At 41.1% G+C, this 22,604-nt stretch overlaps 1 protein-coding gene across 1 annotated transcript in view; it reads right to left on the reverse strand.

Moving 5' to 3' along the window:
• Positions 1–22,396, reverse strand: part of LOC308140678 (synaptic vesicle glycoprotein 2C-like) — a gene marked incomplete at both ends in the record, with an annotated part of 29,899 nt that extends 7,503 nt beyond the window's left edge. The window contains 4 exons of the mRNA XM_080510554.1: positions 306–439; positions 7,227–7,378; positions 11,156–11,336; positions 21,790–22,396. Coding sequence (XP_080366680.1) covers positions 306–439; positions 7,227–7,378; positions 11,156–11,336; positions 21,790–22,396 — 1,074 coding nt within the window. The remainder of the gene's footprint in view (positions 1–305; positions 440–7,226; positions 7,379–11,155; positions 11,337–21,789) is intronic.
• Between the last annotated feature and the right edge of the window lie 208 nt (positions 22,397–22,604).

The following is a 22,604-nucleotide window of genomic DNA, read 5'->3' on the forward strand; positions in this document are numbered from 1 at the left end:
AAAACCTTAACATTTCTAATTTACCCTTTCCATCGGTGAGCGCCCTGCGAAGGGTTAAAAATCACCAACATAGCCAACAATGGATGGGGTGAGTGTGACACTGTGTAAAAGATATTTTTATCTTGTCATAATTCTGAGTGCAACAATGAAGGAAATTACGTTTTTTTCAAACACAAACTATAATTTTGCCGCTGAGTTTTATCGCGCATAAACAGAGAAGATCTCTGGCTCTGTCTTTAAAGAGAAATGTGCTGTGAAAACTCCGTCTCTCTCTCTCTCTTTCTCTCTCTCTCTCTCTGTTTTACCTCCAGGTAGAAGCGTGGGCTCTCAGGCATAAAAGTGAGAGCAACCACTGCAGAGACGCATGGCAGCGCGCACACCACCACAAACACTCGCCAGCTGTGGAACTGGTAGGCCGATCCCATGCTGAAGCTCCAGCCTGCGCAGAGGGACACAAACAACAGACACAATTAAAATCTGCACCTTCATCAGGTCACGAGCGCAGCCTCGACAACAGGAAAAGACGTTAAAAAAAGAAATAAATTAAGCAGTCTTTCTTCCCCTGCAGGTTGTGTCTGCTGTGTGTTTTACACCTTCGCCCATTTACACTCGAACAAACACACACGATGTTTCTCTGCCACAAGCTGATGAAATTAATTAACCCGCAGGTCAACGACTTCCCCAGTGTCACTGCGTGTTTTTTGCATGTGTAGATTTACAGTCCTTTCATTTCTCTCTCCTAATGTCTCACTCGTCCGCTTCATCACTTTCCCTCCTGATTCTGAACTGCGACAGAAATGAGAAAAAAGCGTGGCCTCTTTAAATTAAGACCGGCGCTCGAACTTGATTTTTGCGTGCTGCTCATTTATGAGGGTGCGGCTGCAGGAGGCTCGCGGATAGTGAACACATCCTTTATCAAAATAGAGATCCACAAGAGATCAGATGGTTCAGCCTGGGCTATGGTCCCATTCAGAAAAAGTAAACTGCGGTTTATATCAGGGTATACAATTATCATGATTCAATGGCAGATCGCAGTGATGCCACAACGACCTGTGGTCAAGTTGATGAATCTGATTTTCTCTTATTATGTTCGCATGTAAATATTTGCTTCCATGAAGGTTTGCATGTAGGATGCAAACAAAGGAAGTCATTGAGTCTTTTATACTCAAGTAGCCAGAAACCCCATGAACATAGCAGTTTTTTCCTTTTTAAAAGTGGTTGATTTGTGTTTACTGTGAGATTTAAGTAGTAAAAACACAAGGCAGAAATATCAAAGAGCAAGAAATGTCAACGTAAGAAGTACATTTTTCAATTCAAAATACGCAGATACATACTCGCGTACTTTGCGAGTACATGCTTGCAAGTACGATTTCGGAAGTACGGAATTGCAAGACACGAGAACACATTTTCCGCCATTTCCTGCCAAATGCATGATGGGTAATTTGGCTTCCCAAGTCTACACGAGTCCAGTCTTGGTGCATTCTCAATACTGTGGGTGGAGCGAGTACACATCCAGGCATTTCATGCGTACTCGGTAAGATGCGCACTTTTGAAGTGGATCAGTACTTTGACTCCGACTGATGGCATTTCACAAGTATGCGACAACGCAAGTATGGACAAGTACGCATATTGAGAAACAGCCCTTGTCCTTTTGTCTTTTTCAATAACTCACAAGCTGAAAAAGTGTGGACATTGTTGATTTGTCAGTTTTAGACAATATTAAGAGATTTACTATATGCCCACGGATTTAATAGACGCCAGTTTAAAATACAAGTTCTACTGATTTGTCAATCTATTCTGCAAACCTCATCCAATTTTCCAGTTTTAATTACTTGATGACACAATTAAGTAACTATTTAATGGTATATTTATTTATTTAATTTTACACCTTTAGTCCTCGATTACTGTAAAATTGTTGTTTGGTCTGAATGTGAGGGTGTGAGACTTGTCTATTGGTCTGTGTTTGCTTTCTGATGGAGTTTGATGGCAGTTTGAAACCTGCTGTCACAGCACATCAAACATACGTCAGCTGGGATGTTTGACATGCCGGGGTCAGCGACCCTCTGCAGGATGAAGCGTTATAGATGGATGAATGGTTTGTAACACTATTATTACACCATTATGGATTCCTCAGCCTTTAATTGAATTTTTACATTAAATTAAAAAAAAAAAACCCAAAACAATAGAAAACATATTTTATTACCTCAGAAAGTTACGCATCTTAAAAAAAAAGACAATAGTTTAACTGACCTGTGGCTAACAGTGGGATGTGATCAGCATTAAGTGTCTGCCATCAAACAAGACGTCTGGAAAAGCATGCAGCTTTCAGAAAAAAAGATGAGTAATATGACTAAAAGATGGTTAATGTTTTATAAATTACCGCCCTTTGTCACAGCTTCTCCCTTACTTTCCATGTAAAGTAAAAAAGAAAAAAGTGCTTTGGAACAAATTCAATTTAGATGATATATTAGATTGGCTGCAGAAGTCACTGCACAGTGATTGAATTTTTGGGTCTTTTTGTTGATACAGTTATGTCTGTGTCCATGCAACGTTAGTGTGGCCAAATGTGTGTGTGTGTGTGTGTGTGTGTGTGTGTGTGTGTGTGTGTGTGTGTGTGTGTGTGTGTGTGTGTGTGTGTGTGTGTGGCCTGTGGGGCTGCTCGAGCCTGTACCAGTACAAACCTCATTAGGGGGATTATAGCTATAATGGACTGGAGGGAATGGCTGACTGATTCAGATACTCAGAAAGATTTATGTCCCTACTCCACAGTAAGTGAGCGCTACACACACACGCACACACACACACGCACACACCCGTACGCACCACAGACACACACGTATGCAAACACACACACGCACTGTCCTTGGCCATTGTGCAAAGCTATGACACAAAGTTTAAAGCACAGATTGGTGAAAGAACGAGCACACGCGCGCAGAGAGTATAGACGCATGTGTTTCACATCGTACACGCACGCACACAAACCCACGCGCGCGCATACGCACGTCTCATTTCTTGCAGTTTACCACTTTCTTTACTGTGTCACTTTCTCGGTAACAGAAAACGGAACACACACAGACACACAAACACACAGACACACAGACACACGTGCACACATTGGCCTTTGTCCACCAGTCAATGGAAAGTGCACTGCGGCGGAACCTATTACCCACACTCCACTGCATCTTGAGAGGAAAAAAAAGTGTTAAAACACTGACGTCTAATCAATTGACCTCAATTATGAGCCTCCACCGGCACTCTCACATTCACTTACATGAATAAAGATGGTGGCAACCACTGAAGGAGCCATAAGATGGAAGCAGATAGCGCTGGGTATGAATGGGGGGGGGGGTAAATATTTTTCTTCATGTGCATAGAAGCATCGACTGTGCTTTAGCTGCAGTTACTGAAAACAGTGATTGAAATGAATACTGCCATGCATCACAGCTGGGAAAAAAAAACACTTGTGCTTTTGGCTAATAATGACGTAATACTGGAGAAAAATGCCACTCTAAGTGTAAACATTAATTCACTTTTATTAATATAGTACTTTGCCTAAAGAAGTATTTGTAATTTTAGTCGACGAAATAACTAGAAGAGGATAATATTTTATTTTGGCACATTTCAAGCTATTTGTGAAATCAGGAGGGTTCAGTGGGAAGAGCTGGTTGTCTTACGGCACCATGGACGGTTGTAATATCTCCCCCCTTTCCCTTCGACTGAAACACAAATTGTTCCCAAAGGAGGTTGAGCGCCATGTGTCGCAGACTGCTGAAATCGTAATAACTCGCTACTTAAGTGAAGTCCATTTTGGAACTTCATTTAAAAAATTGATTATAATAAAAAGGCAGACGTATGACAAAATTTATACAGAATGCATTCCTGTGCAACTGGAACCTCAAAACCTCAAACCAGGGCTTCTGTTTCAGAGATTCCATCATTTCCAGCCAAATTAACCAAGAACTCTAGTGCATGTCTTTTTCTACTAAATGTTTGATATAAACTGCAAATGTTATTAAACTGATCAAACAAAGACAACAGTGGAATTATTGCATCATGTCTTGGAATAACATCAAATTTCAATATTCAGTGTTTACAAGATACAGTATGTTCTAAAAAATTGCCTAAAAATTGCAAAAATAGCTTCTAAAACATAAGCAGAGCTCTGAAAGAGGGGGAAAAAAAACACACAGTGAACCAGAAAATTGCGAAATCAAACGAGACTCACTGAAACTAAACAGCCGTGTGGTTTGACAGGTCGCATTTCTAATAAAGTTCACCGTAACGATCAGGTTGGTCAATACGTGGTTGAGCTGCACCCCCCCCCCCCCCCCCCCCCCTCTCTATAAAGATGGCATTGTGGTAAAAATCCCCTACATAAGCTGATTTGTCGTCGACCGTGAGCTCCTGGATGCCTTCACATTCAACATTCATCACATACTTTGAAATAATCTCAGCCAAACGTCAACGAACAGGGTCACAATAACTTTAACTCTCACTCAGCCAAAACTCGGATGTCAAAGTTAAATTGGTCCCCATTTTTGTACAGGCATCTTGTTTTATGACGGTCTGGTTAAAATGTTCTAAACTGCTACTTTTCATGGGTAGCATGAAAATGTTTTCCTCTCTCTCTTTGATTGTTTTATTTCCATATTGTATAGAAGTTCTTGTGACTTCATTCTCGATAAGAAGACCTCTTTATAGAGGCGCTTAATCAAGTCAGTGTCCACAAATAATAGAGTCACAATCAGTCCCCGGCAGGGGGAGAGGGTCGGCTTCATTATAACATCAACATGCTCCTGAGAGTGAAAACAAACCAAAAGACGCTTTCTCTCTTCATGCAGCTGCTTTCTGTTCTTTTTTTTTTTTCTTCTTTCTTTCTCCTAGTGTTTCTCTCTCTGCCTTTGTCTTTGCTTTGCGACTCCGCCTCTCTTTAGCCCTCTGCTGTATCCCCTCACCTTTCGATTATCCCTGACACAGGCCACATAAATCAAACGCACTCTCCACCTCGCCTTCCCCCCTCGTCCTTCTAATCTCTTTCACCGCTCCTCTTTTCTCCTCCGCAGCCCTCTATACCGGATTGATTTCATTTCGCTCATTTTGTTCTTATCTTCTGACACACACCTCCTCCGTATGCCGCTATCCTCCCGCTCCCACTCATACTATACACATTATGAAGTTTCTCATACAGAGGAACTGCTTTCTGGAAGAAAAATAAACTGAAGCGAAATGGACAAAAATATTTGAGATGCATATAAACTGTTGGTCTGGATCAGTGTAGTGAAGTTCCCTTCATAAAGCGCCACATTTTAATAGACGTCGCTGGTTAAGTGTATTTCATAATATTGGACTTGACAAGGTGAAACAGACGTGATATTTCTCCTTTAAGACAATGTAAAACTTGGGGAAAATCTTAAAGCATTGGTCTTTTCAGCTTAATATTTCAGCCCACCTCTTTGTTTGTGTGCATCAGTACACTCAATAAGCAATGTGTTATCCATGTGTGACAACAAATGCCCCCCCCCCCCCCCCCCCGGAGATGTCTAAATTAAGCTCCCGCGGTCGGAGGAACTATTTGCCGCGCTCCCTGTGCGTTGAGAGTCGCGTTGCGGTGTTCGTGCTTCACTACGGCGGAGGGGGATTTCATCGTCAGGGGCACAAACAGTAAACCGCCGAGTCAAACTGTACAGCCATTTCTATTTGCGGTAATGTTCTGACGAGTGATGCGAGTGGAACTTTTCCTGGTTGAAACCTGGCTCGCTGGGGTCTGAAAGTGAGTGAAGTGACTTTCAATTTCAGCTCTGTCGTGTTAAAATCAGACACCGTGGTTGCCATATTTGGCTTTTTGCAAAATTGTGTGTTTTATGAACTGATTATAAATAGTTTAATTTCTTCTAAAAAAAAATAGAGAGCCTCGTGATTTTAGGAGGTTTTTTTTCCTTTCAAACAGTCAATAATGATGTAATTTGTAACTCTGAGCAGTGATTCTCAAGTGACTACAGTGGTGGATTCTTCATTCAGCCGAGGTAAACAACCAAGATCCGGTCGTTCTTCACATTTACAGATCTTAAGAAGGTCATCGATGTCGTTATATCCTCCACACTTTATGACTGCAGCACACTGTATTCTAATCTCAGCCCCGAAACGAAATGTTCACAGGTAACAGTGTGTGAAGGAAAAAAAAAGAAAAAAAGAAAAACACTTCTCCAATACATTTAAAATAACTAATAAATAACTGTCGAACCCAAGACACAGAGATTAGAAATCGTGGAATTGAAAATCAATGAAGCAGAGTCATTTTGATTCTCACATGAAACTCTTTAAAAGCAAAGATGAGAAACGTTTAAGCTTAAAGTTTAAAAGCTCAGTTTTAGCTCCGAATAGTCACCATAATAGACTAGTCAAAGAGGAATATAAATACTATTAGCAATCACTTTAATGCTTTTAACTCATCCTCTATACCACTTTATCCAGTTCAAGATGAGGCAGTACATCATCGAGTTGTAAAACTTCTCATAGAGTTCAGATGGCTCATCCAGGAAACATGGCATTATGGTGGAGTAGCGGTCATTACTTTACCATCGTGGTACGATTTAAAGCTGCCGGCCAAAAGGGCTTTTCTGTGTGGAGTTGGTTTATTCCTCATGGGTTTTCTTAGTGTTATTCAGTTTCCTACTGCAGTGTGTGCTTTATGGGTTCATTGGTGTAGTTAAATCAACGGCAAGCGTGTTTGTGTTTCTTGAGTCATTAAAATGGTGGCTTTTCTTTCTTTTCGCACATTTGGGATAATTTACTCATGTGATTAGAGTTAAAAACGGGAGATGATACGAATTTTCATGTTTCAAAGTTGCGATTAAAGAATTAGAATTGATGATTGCACACTACAGTTATAATTACAGTTAAAATTAACATTATTCCAATAAATCCAAATGCAATAAGCGTGAATATTATGGTTCTTGGTACAAATTCAACCTGATAGTTACATTGTGATTAGATAATGACGTTGCTCCAACTATTGGACGTATTACGTGAGCGGATCATGTCTGATTACGATTAATAGTTTAACTTTTCTATCCAACTTTATTAATTTGACTAAAGAGACGAACACAATTTCAGGTAACTGATTATTTAGAGAAAGTGATATAATTAACATGCAACGAGAAAACTCATATTTACCTTTTACTTTCAATGAACACCAACAGTTTTATTTTTAAAAAAAAGTTACTCACCGTAGTGTGGGATGATGGCCCAGGCCATGGCCGAGGCATAAATTCCTCCAATCATCCAGAACATGCAGAGCCAGCTCAGATGCTCTCCTCTCTTCTCCCGAGCCAACACCTCCGCGAAGTACGAGAACACTATCGGCACTGCGCCACCAATCCTGCAGATATAGTTTCCTCAGATTAGCCATCAGAAGCCTCATTTGTACTATTATAAACAAAACACACTGCGCGACCTTAACATTTGGTGGGAGAAAGTAGACTCTTGGTTTCTGACCAAAGAAAACGAGAAGGAGCCATATTGTCTTAAACACAGGATATTACATTGCATCTTCATGTCTTTTCCTTGATCTTCCTTTCATTATCGCACATGTTCAGGCCTATAAATAAATATTTTCACGACGGCGTGGAGGTTTCCCATTGCATCTCCCGGCTCAGACACAATATCGTGTCTCGTGTTGAAGTGATGGATCGCTGCATTGGGCTGGACCGCCAGCGAAGTGTCAACAGAGTCAGCAGGAGCCGATGTCACTGCAGAGTGTCTGCGGTTCGTCTCATAACCTCAAGAACGCAAAACATGTATCAGAAGAAAGAAAAGCTAAGTGTAAAAATAACTGACAAGTAAGGTAAGGGAATTAAAAAAAAACAGTGCAGGCTGGGTATTCAGGGATTATCTACTGTTACTGTTAAATAACACATTCCTGAACTAATATTACTTCTACCTGATGAAATAATAGTCAAAAATACTTGAAGTTACTACAGAATCCACATGGTAAAAATGAAATATTTAGGACCCAGTTTTAGTTGTTGATGTACATCTCTAATACGTTGTCAATACCATTCTGGAGAAAACTCATCATTACACTCATAAAAACACATATTTCCAGCATTTAAATTTCACGGATCATCCCCGGGTTTGTTCACGTCTTGCTGTCACGGAAACTGCTGAAGATTCTCGAGGCATTGTGTCTGAAGAACCCGTTTGCACACTTGATATCGCGAGATCTTGATTTGCACGTACTACATTAAATCAATAAGAGCTTTAAGCTGTTGTCTAGATGTTGTTAGTTGAAACCTAATTTGACCAACTTGTCCTTTTATAATTAATAATTTTTTTTCTGTGTGATTGACAGTTTTCAGTAAAGCTACAAAGTTTGCTGCTTCACTTTACACTTTAAATATCGCCGAGAGGCAAAATGGCTCTTGGGGAACGTGCATTTTCCCCAAATTGTTGAATTGTCCCTTTAAAGTCTGATCCGTGCTGTATAACAAGCTGTTACCACTGAGCTGCCTCTCCTGAGCAGCCAACTGTGACGCTTTGATTTCTTACTACATCCATGCATGACGAGCTAATTCATGAGAGCACGAGAAATATGGAAGGAGTCTGCACACCCATATCCGTCCTCATTTAAAACGAAGACGTCAGAATAACACTGTCCCACAGTAAGTTTTTTTTTTTTTTTTTAAGGCATACAGGTTCTCATCACTAAAACATAGTTTAGTTAAAACACACTTCATCTGACAAGAAGTTAGAATGATTTTAAAAGGACATCTTGCAAATAGCAATTTCAACTAATATTTTTATGTAAGTCATTAGGAGCATCAAAGAAACATAATCTGCATGATTTAACAAAGTGACAGTGAATCGCATTTTTCTGCATTACCGTTTGTTGAGATGGCTCATGGTGCCAAAGTTAATGAGGTAAGGGAAAGCTTAATGAAACAAGCCGGATCCAGACAAACTGGTGAGAACATTCAATGCTTCCTCATAATTTCTCCACGACTGAGGATCTCCAAAAGGCAACAATCTTAGCATCTCTGGTTTATTTCGGCACATTTCCACAAAAAAATGTTGCACATTCCCCACAGACAAATACATATATTGTCCCACATACATTTGGTTCTGCATATAGATTGAGAATTAAGTGAGAACGTAAAAGAGAAAGCCGCTAATTAAAAATTTAAAGCCATTAGGGTGGAAGCCATTTTTCAAACTAAGCCACAGTGAGAGACTTTCTGGTGGCTTATGCAACTGTGATTAAAGCAGTAGCGGTGCCTTGAAAAGTCTGTATAGGCTCTTTATTATATAATTTTTAATATTCTATTTCAAAGTGACCCATCCAGCAAATTAAGAACTGACATTTGACACCAATCATGCACAGTTGGTTATTTAACCTGTGTTGATTGGGTTTATAATGAACCATTAAACACCTGATCCTATCATTCAAGAAGTAAATATTAGTATGAATTTAATAATAGCCTGTGGAGATGTGCACATTTTGGTCATTCAATAACATCACAGGTATATGTATTAAAAAAAGATGTGATTATATGTACTTCCTTTTATGGAGTCACGAAGCAAATAAAATCACCAGTTTTATATATTCCAAGGAGCTTATGTTGTTTCTATTGGAAACTGCTGAATTGCCAGAGATCAGACTGTGCCAATATCATACCTTTTAAATTGCCGGGTTTTATTAGTGGATGAGTGGATTGACCTTACATAAGAAATGGTGAACGTGAGCAGTGCAGTGGTTTATTGTTCGCGGTCTAAAAATGACTTGTGATAAACTTTACTCTCCATTTAAAGAAATGCAACGAAATCAACTCACTAATGTCAGCTGGCAAGCAGTAATTACTATTTAAGGTTTGTGGGAGTGGGGTGTCTTTTGTTCAAATCTGTGAGACAGACTGAGTAAAGAATCAGTTAGCAGCAGTGGGCCAACGTTAAAGCTTGGGGAATAAATGTTTGGAGCAAATCAACTCAATAACGTATTCAGAAGGACGGATTTTTTTTTTTTTTTACTCAATAAAATGGTGAGATCTTTGCGTATTCAATAAAAACTGACAAATATGTATTTGAAATTGGAAACAATTATACTAGTAATGCAGATAAATCTCCTTGTACTTAGAGGTCAGACTATAGGTTTTGTACAACAACAAAAAACAAAAACAAAATGAAAACAAGAGCTGAGAAATAAGTGAACGAGCTATAGAAAATTCATTATCAGACAGAGTGAGTGGTTATAAAGCTAACATATGAAAACAGTCAACGGTTCAGTAATTAGTGATGGTACCAGAAGTTGCCTTCACAAACAATGAGTCTTTTATCAGTAACAGCAGATAATCAATGATAATCAAAGCTGGTGAAACTACATGGTGTTAAGTCATCATTGCAGAGACTTGTGTGGCTGCTTTTCACTAAATTATCCACCTTCATTGAGTGTTATAGCGAGTGTGATGACCTATTTTGAACACAAATACAATTATACATAGTTAAATCTAGAGTTTTTGCTTTGCATTGATAACTGCATTGTCAGATATGCATAATTCAAATCCAGTTGAAATATGCAGTAAGTGGATATTTGTATATATGATTGTATATATCCTGCACTACTACTGCATATTAATGCCAACACAATTACAGACTGTATGGCAATATACTTATTTCCTATACGTCTTTACTTTTCGTTTTGCCACTTATAAACAAATCACACGAACGCCCGCAGGCGCACAATGGCTCCTTCTGACTTTAATTTATATTTTGCTCTCCTGGTAGACCTGCATCAGTTGCAGCCATCAATGCTGCTTCAACAGAATGTCAGATCACAGCGATTGGAGGCCATGTCATTTTTCAAGCAAACCACTCTTGCTCTAAAGCATGCAGATGTTCATTTCCTGTGCTTGGCTTGCTTCTGCAAATGTTTCTGTTTTGCTGTGCCTCGGCTTCTCCCGCTCAGGGAGGGCGAGGACGAGCTCCTGCCAGGCAGTTAAAATAACCTCGTCATGCGCTTTGACTTTGGGGGACTGGAGACGGTGGAGGAACTGGTGGGAGGCTGGTATGGGGGAAATCCTCCAAGGGGGAACTCCTCCAGTACCTCAAACACGTGGGGGGGGGGGGGGGGGGGGGTGCAAAGTGGAGAAAAAAGCGAACTCACCCAAAGCCAGACACCATGCGGCAGAGGAGGAACATACTATAGCCCTGGACAAATGAGGAGAGGAAGGCGAAGAAGCCGTTGACGGACATGGATATGAGCAGACACTGCTTTCGGCCCACCTTGTCCGACAGGCCGCCCCAAAAGAAGGCTCCAAACATCATCCCGAGATACACGATGCTGCCTGGAGAGAGAGGAGCAGAGAAAGAGAGAGAGAGGTGTGATCACAACCATCTGGAGTCAAATGTTTGTTAGTCAAACCGCTGAGTGAATAAAATACATTTCGCACTTTTGAGAGACGGAGACAGCCTGCACTTGTTCTCATTCATGCATTCTTGCAACACTTTCAAGTAGCTCGCTCAAAATGAAGGGCATTTCCGTGAGGCCAACAAAATGAATTGTCCATAGACTTAACGACACTGCAGTCAACTGCGCCGTTACAAAAGGAGAAATGGATGCGTGTTAGTGATATGCTCACTGGATAATCGGTAAATGCTGGATAACAGGTGATGGAAACTATCTCAGACAATGAGTGAGAGGGTGAATCTCGGCTGGCAGTCTATCATTTACAGCCGGTAATTCACGTAAGAAGCATGTCATTAGAAGTGTAAGCTGGAGTAAATGAACCCCCCCCCCCAAAAAAAACAAACCCCAATAAGCCCAGATGCAAAGTACACACAGAAAAGTCCCGGTTCAATTTCAAACAGGGAGGCAACAGCAGCTAATAAAATATAACAAAATCCTTTTTTAGAGAGGTCTAAAAAAACAACTGTCTTGAAGGATATTTTAATAAAAATCCAATTTTCAAAAAGAAAAAATACAAATCCTTCCTTAAACCAAATAATCTCTGATTATTTTACAGTTTTCATCACCAGTATTTTATTTCAGAGGTAGCTCCTTCATTCCATTAACAAATACAAAGATTTCTCCATGCCGCAGCAGCATCTGCTGCAATGTGATCTTTTTTCAAACGACGCTCCCAAACTGATGCCTACACGAAAATGTTCCTCTGAGGAGCTCAGGACAGATTTTGGCTTCCTGCCATTTGCTGCGGTGCAGGTAGTGAGTGTGCAGTACGTTGGATTTTGGTGAAAACGGATTTAGGTGCAAACGTGTCTGACGAGAACAGTGGAAGTAATGCAGATCTGTGAAGTCCGAGCACTGTGAAAACAAATTAAATGAGAATAGATGAAGGATGAATTTTCTGTAGTGACAGTTTACAGACACCCTATGCAGTTACAGGTACAGCGTCAGAGCTCGGATATTGCAGTGGTCTCCCAAATACAAGCCCAAATGGTTCTTTCCAAGTGCATTATTCCAAACTATAGACAGACCACTGAGAGAGTGCACAAAACACCACAGGGATCGATTAAATGGACTTCGCTTGGGGCACTACAACACGTAATTCCGTAACTCTCGTCAACAATACTCTTCCGCCGCTTTGCTTTAACTGCATTGGAGATTTTGCATTTAATTACCTCAGTTTATCGATACTCAATATGTCTGGATGTGGATGTGGTCCGGTTCACAAGAGGCAGGATCTGGATCAGATTTAAATATTTTACTCCAACATTACATGATGAGGTGTAGAGAGTGAATTAAAAATGTTTTATAAACCTATTTTACAAAACATGAATGAAGAATGCTTGTATTGGCATTATTCTCTTTAAAACTGCATTTATACTGGTGTTTACACGGGTATTTATAATAAAGGTGTTTACAAAAGTGAAAAAGGCCACACGTGTAGGAACACGGAAAATGTTACTATGGCACTTATAAGAATAAATGTGAGTACTCCATACACTGCAGGGGACGTTACAGGTTTTATGCCCCATGAAAATTGAAAGTTGGAGGTACGATAAACCTCCCGTCTCTTCTTCTGTTGTGTAACAAAACACAGCATTTACAGGTTTCGGCTTCTGCAGGTCAGTCGAGTGATTATCTCTGGGGTGCGGTAGTGGTGTATTTATGAGGCAATGTGCCGCCCTCACCACCTCCTGCAGGTCCTTGCTGTTGAACCAAACAGTGCAGCAGAAGGTCAGGAGATTCTTTGTCGCTGGCAGGCAACAACAAATATTGACAGCAGGATTTATTTGCAGCATTGCCTGCGTAGACAGTGCGGCCACCATGGAAAGAGGCTGGAAGTGAGGAAGCCTATCGACGACTATGTAGGTGTGGGAGACAAACGCCCGGATGTGTCCATGAACCTTTGTCTTTATAGTCATGCCAAGCCAGCTTTAAACTCGGCATCCTTTCTTTTGAAATGTAACACAATGTTCCTGGTCAATAATAGATATTCCTATCCTATATGAATAAACTCTGCACTTATCAAGTTGTTTATATGCAATATTTGCGTGCCCCACATTTGGCTTTGAAAAGACGAGTAATTTGATTACAGGTGGCGGTACCATACTCAGCAAATCGTTTACGGAGCTGGTCTCATTGCTGGACAATGACGGCGCTGAGTGGACTTTCCAAACTATATTTCTCCCTTTGTGACCACATCATTTGACATTTAACTCATTTTAAGTTAAAAAAAAAAAAAAGAGCCTGATAATGTCACTTTAATAAACATCCTTTTTCACAACAGTTTATAATGAAGCTTCAACTCCAGATATTATTCCTCTTGATGAAATGACCATCAGGTAACGACTCTTCAAGTGACTGTCGAGAAATCATTGCAGTAGTTGAACTCAGCCTGGTGTGTTTTTAAATCCAGACATTTGTCTCCTACTGCTGCTCACCCGTAGGAAGTTGAGGTCATTTCTCTTCCTCGTCGTAAGAAGGCAGCATAAAGAAAAAAGGGGGCCGGTTTTAGCGGCGGTGGAGAGAGGTGAAGGTTGTCAGCCTAGTAAATAATCCACTTTACTCTCTATGTGCTAATAAAAATGCTAATGCATGTGGAAAGGGAGATGCGATTGTTTGATGGGGCGGCGGCACAGAGAACGCTCGGTGAGGAAAAGGAAGCTTTCTTTCTTTTCTATTTTTTTTTTTCTCCCCCTGCCCTCGTTGTGTTTGTTGTGATGGGACAGATATGCTGAAAGCAGAGGGGCTTATCAAGCTGCGCAGACATGATGCTGAGAGCTAGTGATTCATTACAGGTGACAGCCACTGGATCTGTGCAAGTGCTGCCGCAGAGCGGGCTCTCCTATAGGCAGCAGGATATAAAGAGGAAGCCACGCCGCAGCGGCCGCGCAAATATCAAGCCGAGCATCAAAAGCTGCTGCATTCTGCACAGCATCTTTTGATTTGTGTAGCTACAATCTGAACGCGTGTACTGAAGAAGATGCTATCTGTAAAAACTGGCTCATTTGTTTTATGGCCACGCTCATGCTGGGTTTGTATCTGTAATAAAGGGGGAGGGTGGCGGCGGTGATGGGGTAGTATGAATCTTTCTGAGATTGGATTTGTGATTTCCTGCTGGGTTCAAACCGGGGTCAGACCTTGAAGGTTTTCGTGTAAATTAGCAAAAGGTCAGTTAAAACCCGCTGGAACCGAGAGACGACACTTGACTTTTGGGTGTTTTTGTATCATACATGAAGCCATGGCTGAAAAAGCAAGTGGAAAAAAGAAAAGAAAAGTGAAAGATCATGTAGGTTTGGAAATGATCAGGTTTACCTAATACGTCATACTGAAGGACATCTCTGACATCGTCTTAGAAAGTTACAACAAGCCTGTAACAAGGGCTTTTTATATTCTCATTAAAATGAGTTTAAAAGTCAAACAACAGTGAAAATTCTCCAGATGACCAACCTTGATCAGAATAAACGGTTTTCACCAACAGGGGTGAGATGAACCACTTTGCAAACCAATCAGAGGAAGAATCTGCAGCATGGAAACAACGAAACTAATTATCTCACTGCTGGATTCCTTCTGTGCACACACAACCTCCTTTTTTTCTTGAGATTTAGCTTTATTAGTAGTCATCAAACAACAAATGTGTTTACTACTGTCAGCAGTTGGTCTGCGGTGTGGAACGTCACAGATCTTTACGTTCGGTAATGTGTGTTAATTGTTCAGAGGGAACAACTGAAACTGAAAAATCTAACGGAATAGAAGAAGTTTAGAGTCTCTTTCTATCCTCAACACCTTTATATTAAAAGCATAGTCCAAGATCTGTTCTTGACCACATGATGTACATCTTGGTGTTATATGTTCCATTTAACACCGTATAAATCAAATGAGTAAAGGCACACAAATGTTTTGCTTTGCTAAAAATATGTTGTATAAATAATTCTGACTACGTTCTCATCTGTACAAGGTTTTTTTTCTGTGTAGGTTTTGCACTTTTCACAAGTGCCTGGGTGAGTTTCTTCCTGTGGTCTGACTGCCTATTAATTATTGACACATTAGTAAGAGAGATACTCTCTGTTGGGAGTGTCTGTGTGTGGATGTGAAGAAATGGGATGGAGGAATGATTCCAGATGATATTTATAAGCAGTCAATAAGTTGTTTTATCTGGGCTCGTGTCACTTCTTTGCTGTGCACTGAGACTGAGAAGACGGCTCCTGTAATGTCATTAAGTGAACTGCGCACATGCAGTCTAATTCCAGCAGTTTCAGTTTAAATCAAACCAAATTGAATACAGTATAACTTAGCATTTTAACCACAGCAGAATCGACTAATTCCTCCGATTTGGCTTTAGATATGTCAGGACTGTCTGTAGGGAACTTCTTGTTCCGAGAATCGACATTTTCGCAAACATTGCAGCAACGAGTAGTGAATCACAAGAAAAGCAGCTGGAAAAAGATATGAATAGGGAACTACATCAACCCTGAAATGCGAATAAAAGAAGCAACATCTCCAGCCAAAAAGGCAATTCTCCTGTACCAGAGATAGAAAGTGCCCATGGAAGTTACAAGTACTACTGAATGAATTCTGGCTCACGTCAATATTAATGTGTAAAGTTGCACAATAACTCTAAAGTTAATCTTTTTTTTTCAGCCAGAGCAGACATCCTTTTAGCTTTATATTTTTTTTAAATGGTACACTGTGCAGCTTGTCTTGGCACCCAAAGGGATTATTTCAGCTAAGTCTTAAGATGTCTACACCGGTCTCCAAGCAGGCTTCTCTCTTCCGTTTGTAATTAGCTCTTATGTGTAAGTGTAGCTCCCTATTGATATTTTTCTGCTTTTGCTTCTCTCCACCGTACAGTGTCCTGACATGGATGAGAGGAGAGCGCAAACACTGGGAAAGACAGCAGTCACGGTGGCAGAATCACACGTTAATTTCCTCAGCGGTAACTTTCAGCACATTCAGTAACACGAGTTTCAGGAGTTTAGCAGATGAGGGCGATTCTCGGAGGGGCCGTGAGTGATTGACGGCCGGGATGCATCGGGGAGCGAGACAGAAGAAAAGAGGAAGAGAAGACCCCAGAGAGTGAAGCACCGTCCTGGAGTATTAATTACATCTACACCTGCAGGTTTGTATTTTGCAACGGGGGAGTTTATCTGAAATACTGAGCACTTGTGTCTCACCTGAGTGGGACGACAACAACCGTGTGGCAAAACTGCTCTTCAGGGTCAACTCTATAGTAAATATAGAGAGAGGCAGCAGCTCTGCAGCTCTCAAACCGTCTTTACAGCAGTTGTAATTGTGTTATTAAATTCGGTTTTTGATCACGCAGATTTATTGATGCGTCACTCTCCCCAAGACCTTTTATAGTACTGTAAAAACTACATTAATAACATATATGTTTTCATGTCTAATCAATACATCACACTGGGGCTTCAGCCGTTCATATTTTAGAGTAAATCCACCCGCACAGTAAACGGCCGAATAGGTCTTATGGTGAGGCTGTATTGTCACGGTGAGACGAGAGCAAACTGTTGTTATCCCTTAAATTTTAATGAGCTAACCACAAGTTGCAGCTGAGCCAATTCATCATCGCATTGTGTTGAGCAACTATAGCTGTCAGCATCGTTCGCGTGATCGTACACGTACACTCGCTGCGCCAGACAAAGCCGTCTGAAGTCGTGAAAAAAATTTGCAAAAGTTGCGCAAAGCTCCTCGAAAGTGACACTGATTCAGTAAAAGCCCTCAATGTGCTCAGTTTGTTCAAAACCTGCAGAAAAGCTTCATTTGAGGAGGAAGTTTTAATTTTTTTTTAAACAGAACTTACTCAGAATGTTAACTGCGGTGCAGAAAAACACCTGCAGACAAATGGAAGCATATGTGTTGAAGGAAACAAGGAAAAAATGGATGCATAGAAGCATTGCTCACCCCCCCCCTCTCTCTCTCTCTCTCTCTCTCTCTTTCTTTTCTTTTTCTCTCGGGAGGTACGTGAGCCAGTCTACCATGGCTAAACTGCAGTGAAGCACAATGCTGCAGAGATTAACTCTGGCCCATATCTTTAGATCGCCGCCGTGGTTATGAGACACAGAGAGGCTGTGAGAGGGTGTAAGAGAGGGATTACAGCAGGCGGGTAACACAAAGGACACGCAAGGGATAAAAAAAAAAAAAGAAGAGGGATAAAAACAGGAATGTGCCGTATCCAGTTATCATCTCACCTTTTATATTTTATCAAAGGGAAGAAAAATGTTGAGTAAAATAGGCAGTTTGAAGTATATTAGGGATGGGAATCAAAAATTACCAGCCAATAAGAATGATTTTAAAGAGGAAATTCCACTTCAGTATGGATTCCTTGAACCATCTCCAGAACACAATATGCCCAAAGACACCAAATGCAATGCTGAAACAGGCCTGCTGGCCAGGACATCATAGACAATGTGAGAGACGACATTTTCCCACAAATGTCCTACCCACACCTCAAATCTGAACTGGCGATTTTAGAATTTCCACACTCTGGAACCCGTGTTAAAAAAAACCCAACATATTTTCAGGCTCCAAAATGCTGCGCCATGTGGATGATTGGCCAAAAGCGATGTGTTTTTGTGTGGACAGGCCCTCAGTTTGGACTGGATCCTCCTCTCTGAGTCCATCTCCAGCCCCACTGGCCTTTCTGATGGTTAATAAATTATATCAACCCCTAATATAAGGTCCATGACCAGCCAACTAAAAAAAAAGTGGAACTTATAGTCACGAAAACTCAATAAAATGGAAGCTACCTCAACAATAAAGCTTTAACAAACTTTTTTTCTGCAATAACCTCTGTGCTTGCTGACATTTTGGCAAGTTGTGCATTGATTCGGTGAAGTTCAACCAGGATCAGTCATTACGTGAGCATCAGTACAAAGAGAAAAACTCTCATTTATATCTTCACTGGTTGATCTATACACTGGATTCTGTGTGCATCATTTGAATTTTAAAATGCCTTTTTTTACGAGTTTAGCATGGTCTGCTGATGATGCAGATTTGCCATTATGAAAGGAGGATAGATTTTGTTTCCTCCGATAATAAAAATCATTCAGTAATACAGAGAGGTCCAGGGTGAACACAATGTTAAATAACACTGGAAATAGAGTTTTACTGCAAATAAGGTTTAATGTACATAAATGATGCACTCATCACAAAACTTAGTAAGTACAGGCACGAACTACTCCTTTTAAAAACCAAACTGTAAGTTACTGCAAATAAAAAAATGACGAGTTAACTCTCACATTGTGTTAATTAGCCTGGTCCTAATAATGTGCACACATCTGTACTGATGTACTGTTTCTATGCCACAGCTAGCTGTTAGTACCGTGTGGGGCAATCCTCCGGCAAACTGGAGTTAAGTGAAAAAGCAACCACTGAAACAGCAACTGACAAGCGAAAGCTGAAAGTCAGCTTTTTTGAGCATGATGGTGAAAGACAGCAGCTCCGCAGCACAACTTCATGATAGTGATTCATTACTCATCACTCATAATGGTAAAATGGTAAAATAATAGTAGGCTCATGTTCAAGTCATTACATCACAGACTGCAGTGTCAGCAGTAACTAAACAGAGCTGTGCAGGAACTTTATGCATCGTTTTCTCTTTTTTGTATTACAGCACAACATCCACTAAGGACCCTCATATTGTCCACTGAAAGAGTCACTGACCTTCACAATTATCTACAATCAAAGCACCAATCAGCCTGGTAGCGTAAGGTTGAGTACGCCTACAAGTGAGTGTCTGGACACATTCCTTATTTATGTAGTGTGTGTGTGTGTGTGTGTGTGTGTGTGTGTGTGTGTGTGTGTGTGTGTGTGTGTGTGTGTGTGTGTGTGTGTGTGTGTGTGTGTGTGTGTGTGTGTGTGAAAGTGACTCATTCTTTCTATTCTTTCCCCTCCTGTCTCCCACTGAGAGATGAGTCAGAATAGGAATCTGGGTGAATAATAAATCCATTTGCTCCATCTGAACAAACAAGGTTACTTCTCTCTCCTCCACTGTTGGGTTATAAAACCATAGATTCATAACTTGACAGGAGGAGTTGTGTTTTCGTCTCGGGGTATTTGTAAATAACTAAAACGTCCATGTATCACTAAGCATCCATGCACAGTGGAGGAAGACAGGCTGGAGCTGTTCAGCTATGTTTGATATGAAAGAAAAAAAATTGCGTCTCACCCCGAGTGTGGGTGAGACGCAGCTATGTTAACCTCCCACTCGTGTATCCAAATACCTGCAGTCATGACAACCTGCTGGCAGCTCCGGAAGGGATGAAGTGATAGTGGGAAGTGACACCCACCACCAGTCTGCATGCACAACATTGCATGTCATTACCAACACAAATCATTGGCAGAAAGATGAACCCATCGACATTCAATAGTTCAACCAGTCGGTCCTTGTCAGCAGTCTGCATGGATCAATTTCGACTCTCTGCATTGAATGTGCTGCATGTGGAAACAGAGCTGGATTAAATTAAGAAGATCGTTGTCACGATTTGGACATCGGCCTCAAGATCTGGAACATATTTTGAGCTAAATCCTTCAACCCTGCTCAAAAACGCCACAACACTGATGTGGCTGTGTGTCTCATCCAGGTTGTTGAATTACTGTAGAACTAATCTAATCCCGTGTTTGTCCCCCTCAAGCTCCACCTTACAGGCAGCAGCTCATTCCTCAAGAACTTGCAAGGAATGCATCCAGAGACAAACAAGGTGTTCCGCCACAAAACATTCAGTGTTAAGCTCCTTTAAATATAACGCCTGCCCCCAAAGCTTCTTTTTAACATGAGGATTAAGCAATGCATTGAACTCTGCATGTCCAGAGTTATCCTCTTTGGAGAAAATGGAAGTGTTACATCTGTCCCTGGTCTCCCCGACCTGTCCAGACCAGGAGAACCGCTGTCACTCACACCGCCAGATATTTGTGATCCTCACATACTGAGTGACAGTCAAACATTTCCCCACATTGAATCAAAATCTCAGGCATTTAAAGAGGAAGCATTTTACAGACGATACTAACTTCAGCACAAGAGAATAAGACATCTTGGTTTCTATCACTTTTTTTGTGAGACTGTCATTTGAAGTAGGCTGTGTGTTCTTCCTGACTATGGTGGCGTTCATCACAGATGCTTTGTTAAAACCTCCAACATTGAGTTGGGTATTCATTCATGTATATATTTGACCCTTTGAGGGTCACGTCATTTTACACGAATGCCCTTACAAGTCCCTCCAAATAATCATGTTCTTGTGATTGCAATGATTACCACAAAGCCAATATTTGCAGGGGGCTTGTTATTTTTCTCTACTAAGCACAGCACTAATCAGTTATGCAACATTATTCAACATGTCATATTGTGCCAGATGGTATTACAGTACAAAGAAATGCACATCTGCATAAAGGGAAGACAATTACTGTGCAATGTTTGTTGTGCAAGTTACTGTAAACAGTCACACAAAGACTTATTTATTTTTGTACCTTTGCAGAAAAAAATTCAATTAGTAGTCACCTGTGTCACATTAAGTGATATTTTTACAAAATATTTGGTATTAAAACTCTCCCAGCTCATTTTTGACCTAATAAGAATGCTGTGGTTCCTCTTAAATTGGAAAACCTAATGAATCATTTTGGCTCTGGAGAAAAATCTAGAGCATTTTCTTTACTTTGTAAAACAGCTTTGCTTTGGGTTTTATTTTTAACCTTGTCCTCAATCAAATTATGCAAAATTCGCTTTCTAATGGTTTTCTATTATCTATGTATCCCCATAACTTCACCAGAAGTGAAGGTCTGTCATCTCTCTCCCTGGCTTGTTTCATTGGAAAAAAAAAAAAAGTGTGCTCATCAGCAAATCAGATATCAAACCCTAAATAGTGTCATCAGGGGTTTAGCCAATCCCAATTAAGGTCGGCCTTCCCTTTGACGCCATGTGATCTGGCATATGGCACCACGAAAGGAAGTACTTCCTCTTCTTCCCAAGATGGGCATGTGTGGGCGGAGCCAGTCCAGCTCACAGAGACACAGCAGATTCTGATGCAGCTCATCCAAAAATATTTGTCAATTATTAGTCCATGATTTTTGTTCGTGATACACTTAATTGTAAATTCTTGAATTTGAATGATCTTGTAGTCAAACTGTTAGTTAAAGTGGTAGCAGTAGATTTTTTTTTTTGTTGTTGTTGCCAAAATGAATTCAAATTAAATTTAACGGTCTTACTAAAAATGGCAGACCAAAGCAAAAGTGTTCAGTGTTACTGTAACTGTTGTTTTCCTCATAGGGATGTATCTGAAAGAAAGACAGGGTTTTTCTTTCCAAATTGTAACGTCGGTCCTTACCGAGCCATCCAGCACCAGAGTTCGGGACGCACATGTCCGTCTCTGCACTGGGGAGCACGAAGCCCACCACAAACACCTCCACGCCGTCCGACATGAGTGCCAGCCCGAGCACAAAGAACAGCTGCCACTGGAACCTCCCGTGGCCGCACTCTTGCATGATGAGCTCGTACTGCTGCGCCAGCTCCTCCTCGTCCGCCTGCCTCTCATTTTCCAGCTCCTTGTGGCTCTTTAGGCTGTCGGAGACCGGCTGGCCCACGGCCACCTGACCGTCCCGCGGCTTGCCGTCGTTGTAGGCGGGCACGCCTTGATACTCCCCCTCGTAGATCTCGTCCTCGTCGTCGTGGCCCTCCGTGGCGTCGCTGGAGGCCCCGTCCTCGTCATTGGCCGCGTTGTCGGCGTAGCGACCGTCCTGCTGAGTGTAATTGTTGTAGTTGTCCTCTTCTTCATCCTCGTTCTGGAAGCGGTTGTAGCTGCGATGGGAAGAGTATTCATCCGAGGCGCGATCAACAGCTTTGTTCAAGTTTTTGGCGGCGTGCCTCTTGGCTTCCTTCGCGATGTCCTTGGCACCTTTGGCCAAGGAAGTCCTGTTGTTATGCGTTTCATCCATCTTGGCACAAATAGCGGGCACTCAGAGTCTTCTTAAGTCAGCTCTTTTCCCACTTTTATTCCACCAATGGCTACAAAGGAAACCTGCTTATTTTTATTTTGAGCTTGTTTTTCCCAGACAGAGCAAGATTTGGGGCAGTTTATTAGCACCGAGAAGCTGCCGCGCCGCCAGGAAACTGATTAAGTAATGATGTCTAATTCCATCGGAT

The sequence above is a fragment of the Blennius ocellaris genome, assembly GCF_963422515.1.
Source record: "Blennius ocellaris genome assembly, chromosome: 15".
Classification (NCBI taxonomy): domain Eukaryota; kingdom Metazoa; phylum Chordata; class Actinopteri; order Blenniiformes; family Blenniidae; genus Blennius; species Blennius ocellaris.